This window comes from Numenius arquata, chromosome 10, assembly GCF_964106895.1.
Source record: "Numenius arquata chromosome 10, bNumArq3.hap1.1, whole genome shotgun sequence".
NCBI lineage: Eukaryota > Metazoa > Chordata > Aves > Charadriiformes > Scolopacidae > Numenius > Numenius arquata.
In genome coordinates this window covers 27,547,621-27,565,599 of record NC_133585.1, presented here as the reverse complement: position 1 = coordinate 27,565,599, position 17,979 = coordinate 27,547,621, and the positions used below count along the sequence as shown (strand labels likewise).

General features: G+C 40.0%; 1 protein-coding gene across 2 annotated transcripts in view; it reads right to left on the bottom strand.

Annotated features, from left to right (window-relative positions):
- SLC10A7 (solute carrier family 10 member 7) overlaps positions 1-17,979 on the bottom strand; it is a 152,673-nt gene that overhangs the window by 25,873 nt on the left and 108,821 nt on the right. For both annotated transcript variants that reach the window (XM_074154789.1, XM_074154790.1), the window contains one exon: positions 10,482-10,565. In XM_074154789.1, coding sequence (XP_074010890.1) covers positions 10,482-10,565 — 84 coding nt within the window. The remainder of the gene's footprint in view (positions 1-10,481; positions 10,566-17,979) is intronic.

Here is a 17,979-nt window from a genome sequence, read left to right as displayed (position 1 = left end):
TAGAATACCAGAATTAACACATGAAAACAAGGAAACCTACTGTACTTAGTGGAACTTTTGCACTTTCAGGAAACAGAATTTGAAGTTGTTTTTCAAGAATTTTTTAGAAACAACTACAAATTTTAAAGTAACTTCAACTTTCAAATCATGTCACTTACTACAGGACTAAGCCTCAGCAGATACAATGCATCTATTTCAGTCCTGCCTGGGGAGTCGCTTTTAGTTTTTCTCTTTACTTTATATGGTTTGAAAAAACTTTTTAAAGCTTTTATCATACAGCTGCAACTTGTGTTAATTTTTCAGCAATCACATTATCTTGCCTAATTTCTCCCGAGACCTCCCAATGTTCTCTGTTACCATGCTCTTTCAGATCCTGAAACACTTCTACCAGAGGGCTCTAAAGGTGTCTCGTTATCTTCCCATAGCAGTACGATTAATAAACATCGCCATTATTGGTTAAATAATACAAAACAATCCTGCAGGACCTTTTCACACACTAACTGCCAAAGCCGCAGGATTGACCTCACAGCTGTCAGCTTTCCTCACTGCCTTCCCAGCTTGTTTGCAAGTCTCTCAACAGTGAAGTCCTGGAAGCATCTATACCAGTGACCACCGCAAACAGACTTTCATTGGCCACACGGCAGGGCACATAATAAAAATGTGGTGCATGGGGTTCACGCAGAGCTAAGCAGGCTGAAGCCCAGCACTCACCTCCCAGCACTGCTGTGATTCCCACTGATGAAAAATAACAGATTTACAAGAAACCATGTAAGGGAATGCTCAACACCCCAGTGAAAACACTCAGCTTTAAAATTTCACACTTGCCAGATGTTAAAGAGAGAACATAACTCAGAATATGCGGCCAAACTCCTGAAAGAGCATGCAATGGCGCTCCTTCAGCCACCTCCTTATATGCTACCGGGTAAGAATAAACCACTACATCGATGAAAGAAAAGCTGAGTGAAGACATTTAGTGCACAGTGTGAAAGACACAAAATGGGAAGACCAGATCAGTCTAATCTGAGCAGATTTGAGACTCTGTAATTATCAGAAACAAAAAGCAAAGTTCTTCACCTCTAAAGTGAGTGTTTTCTAATGAAGTTCAAAAAAATCCTAGTATCCTATAAATCAAGGTCACATTAGGAAAAAAGAAAAGCTACTTAAGACCACCTTTTTATTTATGGTCCTTCCAGAGGACTTATACTGAAAGTAATGAGATGTTGAAAAAGAAAAGTGATGGTTAATTATGCCACAGTATATCTTATACTGGAGGTATTTATTACACAAACTATAACCTCGTGCCTGTACAAGGTACAACTGTAACATATATATGACAATAATAAGAATTTTACATGGATTGGCATATAAGAGAAAGAAAAAACATTTTAAAAATGAATCTGCAAGCAGCATTTCCTCAAAATCTTCAAACAGCTGATGTCTTCTTTGAATGTCCCACTCTGTCTCGTCTGGCATTATTGTGAATCAACAACCATAAATACCAGTATGGCTTCTTACTGCACATTGTATTTTAAAGAAAATGACACAGTTGGACCCTGAAGAACTAAATTGTGGCTTCAGGAAATCCTCTAATCAACCCAGCGTCACGTTAAATGTGTACTGTAAAAAACAGACAGAATACATCCTCTCTAACACAGAATCCCATACATTTGGATCTTCTCACAAGGTTCAAGAAGATCTATAATTTCAGAGGCCGATTCAGCCTACAATTGTTGATTCAAGGCCATCTAAATTCTTGTATAACTGAAGAAGAGAGAAATATAACCCTACAAGTATCTGTAAAAACTCAACTAGATATTTCACAGGGAAGCTCATGTCAGCTGATTCATTTTGACTGAAAAACAATCCATTTGTTACTTATTCATGCCCTGCAGAGTTGTTTCAGGACAAGGATGCTTTGAAAGCCTTTTAATTCTTAACCCAATTCTATAACTTTTCAGGGTTAACCCAGAACTTTAAAAAAAAAAAAAAAAAAAAAAAGGGAAGATTTGTAGTGAAATAATCATAAATCCCACAAATACAATCAAGACAACACAGAGTAAAGCACAGAGTCAGCCAGGCAGCGAACCTTGTTGTTCTGTGGTGCCGGCACTCTCTGACAGGATGTTTAATAGAGGTTGAAAAGCCACAAGCAACACAGATTGAAATGATTAAATAAAGAATCTCATAAGTAATTCGGAGTCTGCACAGAGATATTAAGCTTCATTTGTCTGCAAACACAGCAACAGCTAACACAATCATTTTTTGCATGTTATGGCCAGACTCGGGCACCGTACCACCTCTCCGTTGAGATGACAGAGTCCAGTAATTCAAAGTACATACCAATACAACGGGGGCAACGGAGAGACAAGCACCAGAGAAACAAGCAGTTGAGAAAACGTCTGAACTGATACTCCTGTGAAAAGACAAACTTACAGCCTGGGGTAGAAATGCAAACGACTGACATCCAAAACAGATGCATCAGACTGGCAAACTGATGGAAAAGAGCAAAAAAGGGAGTACTCTTCAGATGCAATAACTCTACTGTTCCTAGTGAAAGGGAATTTCACTGAATTGTCAGAGTTGGAAGGGACCATAGAGATCATCTAGTCCAACTCCCCTGCTGAAGCAGGGTTGCCCAGAGCATGTCAGAGCATGTTACTCAGGACTGCATCCAGGCGGGGCTTGAAAATCTCCAAAGAAGGGGACTCCACAACCTCCCTGGGCAGCCTGTTCCAGGGCTCTGGCACCCTCACTGTGAAGAAGTTTTTTCTCATATTCGAGTGGAACCTCCTATGTTCCAGCTTGTGTCCCTTGCCCCTCGTCCTCTCACTGGCAACCACTGAAAAGAGTCTGGCTCCCTCCTCCTTCAACCCACCCTTCAGATACTTATAAGCATTGATAAGGTCTCCCCTCAGCCTTCTCTTCTCCAGGCTAAAGAGTCCCAGCTCTCTCAGCCTTTCTTCATAAGGGAGATGCTCCAATCCTTGAATCATCCTCGTTGCCCTTCGCTGGACTCTTTCCAGTAGTTCCCTGTCCCTCTTGAATTGGGGAGCCCAGAACTGGATGCAGTATTCCAGTTGTTAAAAACATCTTAGGGCAGGGTGGAGGCAAAGATGTTGGAAGAATAATCATTATGTAAAAAAAAAAAAAAAGCATTTAAAAACATACTTTAGAGGGGAAAATACTGCAAGGTGCTCCCGTAGTGCAGAGAATGTATGCACAATTTTTTAAGGTACAACCTTGCAACCCATATCCCTCCTGAGACTCCTGTAGAATTACTTCTGCAAGGAGGGCTTTGGGGCCTCTGGTCCTATAGTAGTGATCACATGAAGCACAATAAACTGCAAAGATTTTTGTGCAGATTTAAATGCCGGTGTCAAAGAACTAGGAATTCATGATGGCTGACCCAGAGGTTGCACATGAAAGAACAGTGCATGGCGAATCCTTTCCTCAAACTGTGATTTAGTGGAAAGAAGAGAGGAAGAAAAGCAAAAAACTTTGTAGTAGGTGATATTTTATAAATAGCCTGCATGATGAAAGCTGCTGATAAACTCACAGAAAAGTTGAATGATAAAAGAACATAAATCTGTCCATCAGGTAACCACCTCCTGGTGACTACGTCCTGGCAATCTCCAAAGGTTTTTGGAAAGGCATCAGCTCAAATTTGCTTCAAAACACAGTTCTAGGTTCAAACTTTCCTCTTGCCCAGGATTTAATTTTTAACAACAAAGGAATGTAACTACACATGAATTAACAGTTGTGTCCCCATTTCAATTCAGTTCTTTTAGCAGAATGGTTGCATCCACAGTATTTTTCCTCCAGACTCCTTTGTATCCTGCCATAACCTCCTTGTCTCAACACCAGCCTCCCCAAGCAATGGGCTAACTGCTCATGTGCTTAATTCACTTAACATTCCCTGTACAAAGAAACACAATCTGCTATTCCAGGAAAGCAGGTAAATAATGCTCATCTATTCTAAGATCATGCATGAAAATAGCAAAAGACGTATTGTAGAAAAACAATTCACATATCTAATTGTACCTTCATAACAGTCAGACTGTATACCCAGAGAAATTTGTCAGTAAGATACAGCTAGAACGTTTCCACCTGCCTGCTCAAGTGCTGGACGTACATGATAAAAAATGCAATAAACAATGTAATTCATTAATGCTCATTATTAATTGAGCTAAATAGGGCAAGCAGCTCCCCCCATGTACATGGAATGGAATAATTTCTGACATTTGTAATACAGTACATCTTTTAAAAATTATCTAGAACTTCAACTTAATTTTTTTTTTAAACCCATGAAATGCAAAAAACCCAGTTACGAAGTCACTTTTTCTGTTTCCATTATACACACAAGGGTATCTCTTGGTATTTACATCCTTACACAAAATAGATTTTTCCTTATTCTATCAAGTCTTTTGGACTGATTTAATCTTTAACAGAATTTACAGTGTTTTTACTGCACTTCTGCTCCTCTTGCTTATTATTCTATTAGTATGTACTTCTAAATGCCTGGGAAACCCAGCTGGGGCTTTACCACTTCAACAAAGAAACACAAGACGCTTTTTCCTTGTGTTGAAACACACAAGGAAGCAAGCTGAAACTATGCTGGATTATCACTATACCTAAATGCAGCAGTTACCTTATTCACTTTGTCTTTTAAGGTAAGATTCCTAACTCATTCTTAACTAATAATATTACTACTTAGAGCAACAGACCTTTGCAATGAGCTGTGCAATGCAAAATTTTCTTCTGAAAAAGCCTTGAGTGAAGCTAGATATTTGCAACAGTTCACTAACTTCTCAATATCTCTTCTTATATAGTGATGGCAAATCAAGAAAGAAGACTGTATGGAATATTGGGAACTATTTCAGTGAAGGACAGAAGACATGAAAGGGGGAAAAACTGGAGGAGTGAACTAAGATGACGACGACTGTGAAAACCCGTAGAAAGAATCAGACACTGGAATGGAAGGGAGATTATGCGGGTTGTAGACATGACATAAATAAGGAGGAACATCTTTCACAGATTTCTACAGCATAGCCACTCTCCATATAACCACGGTCTGCATGGCAGTTCAAATGTACAGACCCTTTTCCAAAGAACAGCTCGTATCACTTTAGCCAGACCCTGTCCTGATAACTTTATAGGGATCGTACCTGTGTGAAGGCACACATTCTCCTGCCCCTACATACTGCTATAAAATATCAAACTTTATGGTTCACCCAGATTTCTATACCTTCTAGGACAACAACAAATGTCAAATCTATCCTTATTTTACGGAGTGCGCAATCTAGTATTTCTTTTCTGAAGGTGGGATGGAAAAAACCCCATTTTTGCAATCTTACAAGCAGCTTGTTTTCTTTCCTCATCTTACCAAACTCCCCTGAAAGCTATCTTACTCCACTATGTCAGTCAGTTTACTCCCAAGAGAAAGCTCCTGACACATATATACCTTCAAAGCAAGTTTTGCAAAACCCACCCAAGGCCACTTTCAAAATTAACTTTCACATTTTGGAGTAATTTACAACTGTTGCTTTAAAACCTTACAAACAGGTGCAACATGGCAAAACCGTAACAGGAGCCTGTAGCAGCTGCACGTTTTCTTCCCATTTTGTATTTCTGTGGAGACTAGGTTCTGTTCCCTGTTTGAGTCAAGCGTCAGAAGGGAGCAAACTGTGGTCTGAAGGCTGTTTTTCTGCCATCTCATTTTTCTGCAACAAGCTTCCAGAAGCACTCATCTCCCAGGGTACCACTCCTCCTCCCTGCAGCTCTCTTGGACTTTGAAGAGAAAGTAGGGCTACTTCCATGTGGATTTAAGTTACAAGAACGAAAGGATTTGACATTGCTTTTTTTTAATAACAGTTTCTTTAACTATTGTTTCCCCCACCCACCCACTATTAAACAAATACTAGGTTTAGGTGAATAGTACCTTCTATTCCCTAGCAGCTGCCACCTACCTTTCCCTTTCAATTTCTTATTCTTTAAAAATAAATACATTGCTAAGCTTTTTAGTTTCAATTTCACTGACAACTGGTATTGCAACATAGCACCCTTTTAGAGTTGTGTTTATAAGCACACCTCCCAAATGCTGATAGGGTTCCTCCGGAACATTTTGGGCAACGATGCAGAAAGCACTTAAAATTGTTTACTTGTAGGACATCAAGATTTTTTTGTGTGACTAGATTCAGCGAGGATTTCTGTGCAACTGGCTTCATTTTATAGATTTGGGAAGAAGAACTACTTAGAATCATAACATTAATTTTAGCTTTAGTTAAGGTCTGTTTAATGTGAAGTGCCCACTTTATGCTGGCAGACAAATTACCAATGGGGCAACTAGAGAATGCATGAATGATAATGTACAGACAAGCTTTTTATTATTTATTCATAGAAAACAGCGGGTTTTGGTGTGCTGCTTTGAAAAATGTTCAAACTAGTAGAATATAATGAAAGCACAGTGAAAATTCTATTTCATTAACATTTAATCATAAATCGCTCTTTAATATAAAACATAAAATAAAAGTCTGTCATAAGCACTTAGGTGTAGAGAATGGAGAAAGTCTGCAAAAAGAGGAAAGGAAATATTGCAGTGGTTTTCACTGGTCCCATTATCTGTCACTTCAGAAGAAAAAAATAAGCAAAGAAACAAGTCTTCAGCCAAATCTCACAACTGGTCTTAAAGAAACTACTTAGACATTTCTCAAAACCTTCTATTTTGCTGGCTAAAAGTATTACCAACTCTATAGACAAGGAAACAATTACTTTAGCAAAATCACAACAGCTCAGGAGCAGCAATTTTCATCAAAACTCTACTATCCAGGAAAAAAAAAAAGAATCAGAACGTCAGGCTGCCAGAACAAATTCAAAAATCTTTTCCATGAAGTATCTATTACCGTGTTTATCATATAACAAGTATTCTCAAATTCCCCTTAGAGGTATACAAGAGTGGTGCACAAATAACAAGCTCTTACACGCTACAGATCTTCAAGGCTTATAGAACATTAGATTATGTCTCTTTTCAAGACCTCTTGTCAGAGAGGTCTTATTCTTTACTCTATAAATACAAATGCAATAGTATACTGTCAATACTGATTTGAGTAACGTCATACCATCAGTTAGCAAAAAAGCATCTGTAGACACAGAGGATGCAGGTCACCATGCTTTTTTAGGTTTGGACAACCTGGATATCTCTGACAAGGAACACAGCAATTCTTCTTATTGAAGACCATCTATCAGTAACTGCTATCTGTAAGAACCAGTGCCTTTCTGATAACATATCATCTTCCTCCTCCTCCTTTAACAGCTCTTTCTTTACCTAACAAATGGCAGCCACCACCTGAGCAGAGCCTGTACCTGCAGCCCCTTACACATTTCATTGTCAGTGGCTAGAAAAGGGTGTTTGACTCCTGTCAACGGCAGTCTCGCCACACTGAAAAATTATTCGAGAAACAGTAGAAAATAAGCATCAATTACACTATTGTGACTTCTTTCTCCCAGCCATCATTAAAAATTCTGACAAGTCAGCCAAGCAACCAAAACTCTCAATACATTTTGCCATAAAGCAAACAAAAACCCCAAACAAAACAAATCTAAAAGCACCTTCTCATCTGCTTTGCTTGTATCCCAGGGGCTGCTCAAACAGCCAGCTCTGCAGCCTGCTCGGGAAACGAGCATTTAGGCAACACAGGTTTTCCCAGAGGCGAGATTTTTTTAAAGCAAAATAAAGCCCTTGGAGAATGCTTCCTCTAAGCAGCTTTCTCTGTTTTACACTGATGTGGATCAAGCATTAAGCCTCTGTTGATCACAGCTGAGTTATGAAGGCTGAAGAGAAACAATCCCCCAAGCAGGCAGGTTCCAAGCTCACTTTTTTTTCCCAATCGAGCTCTTTGCTATCAGGTAACCTTACCAGGCATTCTTCCACTGACTTTTCTGCTGAACGGTATGACTGTGCATGGTAAGGAATTGACGTGGGCATGAAATGATAAATTAGAAGTAATTGCTGAAACTGTCATTCGTGAATTGTGGGCCATTGTCTCTTAATGCATCTGGAATCCCAGAGTGAGCAACTTGAGATTCGCAAAGCAATATTATGTTGCTGTGCTGCATGTTGTGCAAGAGCTCAGTAAACTTCCCATCTAGATGGGAGCAGACCTATCCCTGTATCTTTTGGTGTCAGTCTTCTTTTTGCTTGTCGTTTTCCCTGATTTTTGGATATTTTTGGATATCCACCTTCGAAAATGGCTTCTATACCCATCTGGGCAGTTTGGTTTACCTTTGCACAGTTCTACTTAATGAAGACAATTAATGTCAACTACCCTTTTTCCTCTCTTCCATATCTTCTGAACAGATACAATCACATGCAATAATTTCAGAAACAAAGTCTTTGTGCTTAGAGGAATTTGAGCTATTTCTGTAGATCATTCACTTCCAGAAACTGCTTCAAACGCTTTTTAAGGAGAATCGTCCTATTTCTTGTTGAAGTGTATTTATAAAACCCAAATTCTTAAATAAATGTGATTGAGTTACACAAGCATTAAGATTCTTACTTTTTTTTCTTTCAGTCTTTACCAGAACTCCAAAATCACATCTGCTCTCAGTTAAGTCTCATTACAATTCTGATTTTGAATTTCTGATCATTCAGAGCACTTATTTCATATGTTTACTGCTCAATTCACGTTACTTAGCCTTACTATTTGGTGCAGCCAAAAAAACCCACCCAACTCCATCAGTAAGCTCACGTAGCAATTGCTTGTAACATCTTTCCAAAGTAACATGCCAATGTACGCATTAGATGAAAATTCTCTTGAAATTTTGCAGTCACTTGGTCTAGCAATCTACCATCAAATTCAGACTTATTACATTGCAGTACAGATTGCTGATACTCCATCACTATGGGTTACTTTATTGCTAGATCTGCTGCCATGCTATTTGTTTCCTAGAAATTTCCAACTAAGGCTTCCAACTAACGGCTTCCATATTTTGGACCTTTCAGGACCAGAGGATTCAAATACTTCTGGTTGTCCACTTTTGGTGGAGACAATTTAATTTTGATGAGATAAGAATGTGATACCCAAGTAGATTTCATCAGCAACGCTTTGTGGTCCTAATTAATAAGGAAGTTCTTAATCATTTAATTCAAAGCATGTCAGCAATTCAATAGGTTATGTCCATTTTCCACATAGTATGGTTACATCCAGGTTACGCAGGTACTGATGCTAGTGGCTACTGTCATGCTTATCACGCTCATCATCTTATTAGACTTTAATGACCTTTTTTTGACCATATAAGAAACAAACTTCACTAGGACTTCAGTAAGTTACAGCACATGCCAATTTTGAAATGTGCAATTATACTTTGATACAGGACTGATTGTTCTTCATAGCACAGGCAACGATAGATACTTTAACCTTGTCTAGGGTGCTCCTTTATAGACTCCACTTCTATTTGCCTACATTTTAGCCACCTTTCCATTTCAAAGTCTGCTTTAGGCTGACAATCCAGCTGAACCCAGAGTTAAACTGGATGCTAGAATCAGCCATGGAAAATCCCTTGGGAATGAACTGCAAATCCCACTGATATTCCCTTCATGCATTTTGAATGCCTGAGAACAACGAATACTTACATGTATGTAAGAATTAGGCTTCAGGTGTTTTGGTAATGGTGTCCAAGAATAGTGGACACTTCGAATAACTTTTCGTCTTAATATCACAATTTCCCACCGTGACATGAGAGAAAAAATAATATTTGTAAAAAAACCCCAAATACTAGAGAAAAGTGTCACAGAAAATCTTATATTGCAATTAGTATCTTTACATTCAGTGAAAAATTTCAATCATATGCCATGAAAAATAAGGCCTTGTGTTTCAATATGAACACTGAGTATAAAATGAAATATTGAACAGCTGCTCATTCATGAATACCCTCCATCCAGTGTAACAAATGATAGAGGAAAGTTTACAATTGTGCAATTAAAACGCTTATTGTAAAGCATATGCAAAATGGCTCAAGCAGCCTTAATTTTATTATTTCTTAACTTCTGACGGCTTAGCCCTTATATGTTTTTTAATGTAGACAATTTTTTACTCCTGTAATTAGTAGTAGATACTACACAGGGAGAACTTCCTTCATCATCCAGGCAAAGGGCATGTGACAAAAGGACTATATAGTATTCTCAAAGCTCATTTGTATGGGGCTGGAATTTCTCACAGTCTGGGCTGCCATTTTTCCCACTTTATGTTCACAAACTCTCTCCTCGATATTCAGTAGCGTATGTTTGTGGTAGTGAGGGACAGATGCTCAATCTCAACAAAGATCAATGTGGCTCCAGGGAGCACTGTAGCATCTTTTCTCTGATATTAGACTTCACTATCCCGAGGCTGTTCCTATGTGGCAGCTTACCGGGTTGCCAGTCTGTCTTTAAGATAGCTCTCTTTATCTTATTTTTTTAAATAAGAACGTATATTTAAAAGACATACCTGTCCAATAATAAGGGGGACTACGACAGTCATAAACAGCTGCGAGAATATAGATGTAAAAGGCACAGAGGAGGATGATCCAAGCTACAAAATAAAAATATACCATTAATATTGCACTTTTTCTTAGTATCTGCAAATTTCATACATAGATATCGCACATTAATATACATTCTATTTTATGCATAAAAACTTGGAAGTCTGGGCACAAACTTGGAAGTATGTGCACACATGTTTAGTTGTTGAGTCACAATAAAGCATTTGGTATTCCACAGTAACAAAACTAAAACAATCTCTGGTTGATTATTTTATAACCTAAGGTAATAGTTCCATCAATATTCATTTAATTGAAACCCTGCTACACATATATGCAAAGTAAATCATGTAAGTGTTTGTAGGATGACAGTCTAAAAAGATAGGGAGCGAATCTTCCTAACTAAGCAGTTAGCTCAACTAACCTTACCATTTGTATAAATATCAAGCAACAAAAATTGGTGCAGTTATTTCAAATAAATAAATAAAATAATAATTAATAATAAAGTGAAGACATTCACATGTTTTATTTCAATGATGTTAAAGAAAAGATCTATTCGAAGTATGTAAGTATTCTTTCACTGAGACAGCGACAGGCTTAGTCTTCATGTAGGTGATCTCTTAATTACAACTGTAAATGCTAAAAGTATATTTTTAAAGATGCAAGTAGAATAGGTGAACCAAACACAGTCAGTGGGATTTTTGCCACCTACTTTAGAATGCTTAGGAAAATACTCACTATTTTTTACATTCTGATTGGACTTGTTTTATGCTAGGTCATTGAAAAGTTTCATTTGATGTAATTTAAAATATCTTTAACAGCAATAGAATATGCATTAAGAAACAGAGAGTAAGAAGACTGGAATAGCATTGTCAGAGCTTCCACAGACAACTGTTTGCTTCATGAAGAGGGTAAATACCCTATCACTGAGGATTTCACAGATCCACATTATTTTATATTTTGCACTCTACTTTAAAGATCCTCAAAATGATTACAGAATTCAGAATCTTTTCAGCTCCATCTAAATGACGCTGCTTTTCTAAAACATTCTCACATACATCATTCTCAGAAACTATGCTCAGACTGCATTATACTTTTGACACTTATTTTCCTTTCAAAGCTACCTGAAGGCATGATAGACAAGGTGATCATACGATCCAGTCAATTCCTATAACTCTGCCTAGACAAATCAACATATGACCATAAAAGTGGGTTCGGCATAAAACCAGATTCTTCAGAAATTTAAAGAACAAAAAACTCAGAAATTTCACATACTGAAGTATTTTACTTTATTCAGAAATGCACAACTGCAACCTTTATCTACAGAAAATAATCTGGTAAGAAACCACCAATTATACCACTTTTGCAGTGGTTTACGTATGTATGTGCTGTTTTTGTAAATGCCTTTTGTATATGCAATGCTTGGGAAAACGCTGTACACACCAGCAGGGCTGTCCCTATGCAAGCTGAGCTTTTGGTGCACACAGGTGGCATCAGAACTGGGAAATGGCATGAAATTGAATTAGCTTCTGACACTAGGAAATCATGGGACTTTTGAGTGTTGATTAGAATTTAAGAGAGTGGAACCAGACCAAATCTACTCTTTTTTTAAACATACTCCACCCTTTGCTTTAGTATGTCCTTTTCTGAATATACTCTAAGTAGGGATCCTTGGGCAGAATGTATGGGATAGGGCCATTTCCTATGCAATACCTTAACTAGCAACATCAGGTAAGATTCAGTTTGGCCATTTAATAAATGACGGCATCTCATCCTCATCACCTCTGATTTTAACAACGTGGGCACAGAAGATGGTTGGAGGGGACCTGAAGGTGATGTCATCACTGATACTTTTGGTCTGCAAGTAGGGTGCAAGTGAGAGCACCGAGATTAAGGAGCCTAAATTTCCCATGGAGGCACAAGGGAGAAGTAAGGGCTTGGAGGGGAAGATTCAGATCACCCACAGGAGTACATGAAGTCAGGCAGCACAGCTACTCCATCCCCAAGGGACACAGGGCATGATTCCTTGCAGAAAGGGGAGCAGAAAACTCCATCATACCACTCATTATCTCCTTGTTGTTTTAATTCTTGTAAGGAGCTTCTGAAATTTTAAAAGGTTCATAGTTTTTCAAACTGTATTTGGATTTATTTTTTTTTTTGCTATGTGCTGAGGAGCTAAAAGCATTACTTACTGTGTATTCGAGGAAGCTTTTTCAAGTGAAAGTGAAGATTTTTAAACTTTAAAATCTGCCTGGGTCGCAGAAGACTGAATCTAACCAAGCAGTCCACATGCCAGGACCCTCTGCATAGCTTCACCAAACCATGACACTTTGGCAGTGGCTGTTGTGCATTTTTATAAAAACTTTGATTAGACTTCTCCCACTACTTTAAAGTTTTATGCTGAGTGGATGCATAATCAGTTTCTAAGCCAGGAAAGAAAAAATGTTCAACAATATAACTGCTGAAAAAGGCAGCCATTCAAACAGCAACAGTCTTGCCAGCTTTTGTAAATATTACTTCAAATGTAATGTCTCCAAGCTGTTGTGGATTCTTAAGCATGTGGTATATGTAAGGATACGCTTGTGGTTTGGGTTTTTTTGGTTGGTTGGTTTGGTTTTTTCACATAATTAGAAACTGAATTACAAGTATCGTGCTGGGACACTAAACCATTTTACCTAGGAAAAGTAAAATTATAGAAGAATGTTTCTTTGAATAAAATATCAGCATATTAGGGTATGGTTCTTCACCTTGTCAACTTCACCCCACCCATTCAGGCTCATCTCACTGTCACCTGGACCACCGAAAGGCAGACAGTTCAGGTAACCATCTCACCCTGACTACATTTTAAACAAAACAGAAATCCACATGTCAGCCCAAAATGTCTAAATAAATAAATAACTAAATAAAATATGCATTAACCATTCTCTTGTCCAGAGGAAGTGAGTTCTTCAACTGCATCTGGTTTGTAAGGGGAAAACCACCTCTCCTTCTTGTAGAAAAAGTCAAGTTATTCCGCATCTAATATGACTCCTCTCCTGCACGATCCTACGACCACACTATTTTTGATCCTGTTTCAGTTGTATAGTTGAGAATTATATTCTTCTGCCAATCTTCAGCACCTTCCTTACTTTCTACAGAGAAGTGTGGACCTAGCTTTTTTGGGGAGGTCCTTAAGAGGTCCTAACTGCTACACCACACTTGGGCAAAGAGGTCTGGAGCAGTGTGTTTGCTAAGCTCTACCCCTGCTTCATGCACTGCTATGGTATTAGACTTCCCTGTCCCACCTATGGTACTTCTTCAAACAGACTTCTGAACTTTGTTTCCCTTCTGCATATTATGACAATAACTTCAGTGGACTGCTTTTTACCAGAATCTGTTAAACAACATCCATAAACTCTTGTATTACCTTAATCTTAATTCTATTCCCAGACAAAGACACAGAAGATAAAGGCTGACGAAAAGAGAAGGCAGGAATTCTCAATCACAGAGAAAAAAAAAGAGTTTTTAACCCAGACTCTGGACATACAGTGGCTAAGCATGAGGAATCACAAATGTTAAAGGACCCTCAGCTAATGGATGCATAACTTGATCAGGACTGCCTCAACATAGAATCATAGAATGGTTAGAGTTGGAAGGGACCTTAAAGATCATCGAGTTCCAACCCCCCTGCCATGGGCAGGGACACCTCCACCAGACCAGGTTGCTCAAAGCCCCATCCAGCCTGGCCTTGAACACTTCCAGGGATGGGGCATCCACAGCTTCTCTGGGCAACCTGTTCCAGTGCCTCACCACCCTCACAGGAAAGAATTTCCTCCTAATATCTAATCTAAATCTCCCCTCTTCCAATTTAAAACCATGACCCCTTGTCCTGTCACTACACTTCCTGACAAAGAGTCCCTCTCTGGCTCTCCTGTAGGCTCCCTTCAGATATTGGAAGGCTGCTATGAGGTCTCCCCGGAGCCTTCTCTTCTCCAGGCTGAACAACCCCAGCTGTCTCAGCCTGTCTTCATAGGGGAGGTGCTCCAGCCCTCTGATCATCTTCATGGCCCTCTGCTGGACCTGTTCCAACAGGTCCATGTCCTTCCTGTGTTGAGGACTCCAGAGCTGGACACAGTACTCCAGGTGGGGTCTCACGAGCCCAGAGTAGAGGGGTAGAATCACCTCCCGCGACCTGCTGGCCACACTTCTCTTGATGCGGCTCAGGATGGGGTTGGCTTTCTGGGCTGCCAGTGCGCATTGCCAGCTCATGTTGAGCTTCTCATCCACCAACACCCCCAAGTCCTTCTCCTCAGGGCTGCTCTCCAGCCATTCTCCGCCCGACCTGTATTTGTGCCTGGGATTGCCACGTCCCAGGTGCAGGACCCTGTACGTGGCCTGGTTGAACCTCATGTGGTTTGCACAAGCCCACCTCTCAAGCCTGTCCAGGTCCCTCTGGATGACATCCCTTCCCTCCAGCATGTTGACCGCGCCACCGAGCTTGGTGTCGTCGGCAAACTTGCTGAGGGTGCACTCTATCCCACTGTCCATGTCTCCGACAAAGATGTTGAACAGCACTGGTCCCAGTACCAACCCCTGAGGAACATCTACAGTATGCAAACTCATCAGGCTCACGAATGGGAAGTGTCTCATGGACTCTCAGACATTGCCTGTGTTCCTTCGAACTTGGGTATGTTTATCACATCCATTTTGACAGAAGTGAGAAATAACAAATAGAGGGGGGAAAAAAAAAAGCTTGCTGTAATGATAATCAAACCTTCCTATACATTTACGAATGCAAATATTGTCTGAATGAATGAATACGATTCGGCTCAAGTTTTATTTGCATCAAGCTGAGTTCTGTGCTCCATTTGCTGTCATGGAACAGATTTTTTTTTTTATAAAAAACCACCTAGATGATCTGCATTGTACCAAAATTAGCATTATGCTAAAATGTCTGCTTATATTTGGCTGCCCTCCTTCTTATAATAATCTCCATGCCTAAAAATGAACCTTTCTTCACAGGCAAACAAACAGAGGCAGCACTGCAAGAACTGGTGTAAAAGCATCATAGCATCAAACTGCTGAGTTATAGCTATAAAAAATAATCCAACCGGAATCTCTTATGTAAGATAAAATGTACCATTTAATAAAAAAGCTAACATGAATTTTCATGTCAGCATATTGTCTACGCTTACTTTAGAATGCTTTTTAAACAAAAGGTTGATATTGTAAAGTGACCATTATATGCTATTCCGGATAGCAGCATTTCAATTAAAGGTTTATTAATAAGCCAGGCCTGCCTGAATAGACACACTATTCAAAAAAAGACACTCAAAAATCTTGCTTGGGGAAAGGCACTTTTCACTTAAATAATCTGAGTGATTTCAGAAGGACAACTCAGATGAGCAGGAACTACACCTTCTGCAAATTTTTGCTAGATATGTCTGTAATGGAAGAGAATTCCAGGCAAATCTTTCCAAACCATTCTGTCACCACATAGTACTTCAAACCTGACCTGCAACGTTCTTTCTAATTTAGTCCCAAACCTTTCTTCTCAAGAGACTGCCGGTTTTAAAAAACTCCTGGCAAATTATTTAGTGGGTTTCATTATGAGATTGTGGTAGAAACACTGGCTTATCCTTAACTGGTAGGATATATTTAACTGTTCGTGGTTAAAACAAAAAGCAAAAACCAACCAAACAAATTGTCTTGCATAAAAACAAGACAATTCCGCTTCCCAGCCTAGACTGCCTCCACAAACCAAATGGTCCATTCTCATCTTTCTGGCTGACCAGGCAGATATCACCATGGGTGTTCCCACATCTACAACTGCCACTGACTCAGAAGAAACACACTTCCTACCAGTCACACCAAATTATAATCCAGTGCCACGTGTGTTGCACATATTGAGTCCACTTTGGAGGCGGCTGTCCTTTGGGGCCTTACTGTTCCAGTGTTCTCCTGCAAATAACATGTTTCCTCAGGCTGGGTTTTTGTGCTTTTCAGACACCACCCTCGCTTCAGCCTCGCCGTCTGTTGAGCACAAACAAGGAAGCAAGACATGGCTGACAATAGGGCAGAACCAAGGGGGAGGGTCACTGGCTGCCCTCTCATGTGAGATGTTTAATTTAAGCTTTTCATTTCTGCCTTCAGGTCAGGCTACTCTGATACCTATCTTTTTGAATTTTGTCTTCAGGGTTGTATCATCACTGCTTCTGGTTACTCTCATCCAGTCCAGATTCAGCTGCCTTAGAGGCCTGGCGAGGCCACCCCACGTGCTAATCACGTTATGTCCTGTCGTGGATGACAGCCCTGTTACAGAAAGGACATGGAAGGCAATGCACTCTTAGGAAAGATGTGGATGGGATCCAGTTCAGTAATAAAGGACAATGAACAAGAGTGACCAGCTGAATTAAGTCCTCCCTTGCTCTGGACTCTTTCTGGAACCCTTATCCTGACCTAGTCACTGCAGTATGCTACATTACAGCAGAAAAGTATGCACATCACTCTCAGTAACCCACGTACTTGGCAAATAGAAATGCTTTGCAGAGAATACACTGCAATGGGCACTAACTGTAAGCATGCTGAGGCTCTGGAAGTAGGAAACGTCCATGCTACTCCATGGGAATGGCACTGACGGGTGCCTATGCGACTGACCAAGAGTCATTGGTAATGAAATGGGAAGGGAAGGGAAGGGAAGGGAAGGGAAGGGAAGGGAAGGGAAGGGAAGGGAAGGGAAGGGAAGGGAAGGGAAGGGAAGGGAAGGGAAGGGAAGGGAAGGGAAGGGAAGGGAAGGGAAGGGAAGGGAAGGGAAGGGAAGGGAAGGGAAGGGAAGGGAAGGGAAGGGAAGGGAAGGGAAGGGAAGGGAAGGGAAGGGAAGGGAAGGGAAGGGAAGGGAAGGGAAGGGAAGGGAAGGGAAGGGAAGGGAAGGGAAGGGAAGGGAAGGGAAGGGAAGGGAAGGGAAGGGAAGGGAAGGGAAGGGAAGGGAAGGGAAGGGAAGGGAAGGGAAGGGAAGGGAAGGGAAGGGAAGGGAAGGGAAGGGAAGGGAAGGGAAGGGAAGGGAAGGGAAGGGAAGGGAAGGGAAGGGAAGGGAAGGGAAGGGAAGGGAAGGGAAGGGAAGGGAAGGGAAGGGAAGGGAGCTTCTATAGTAAGAGAAGAAGGAGGGTTCATTCAAAAGCAAATAGGTTTCAATCTGCTCTGGCAGAATCAGAGGTGTCAGAAAGAATTTATTTAAATTTTTAAATAAAACTTTTAATTCTGCCTATCAAAAATGGCAAGCTGTCTCTTCAGAGAAAGGGGCAAAAGGTACGACAGAGATCACATTCAGTGGTTTGACAGTCATGTATTTTAACAAATAGATCTTTCATTGTCATTCTTAAAAATTAGAGGTGGACACAAGTCTCTAGTTCTGCTAAAGAAAAGAGATGTTCTGGTCATATAGTATATTTTGCAAATTCTTCCATATTCTATATGCTTCTGTGGCCATAG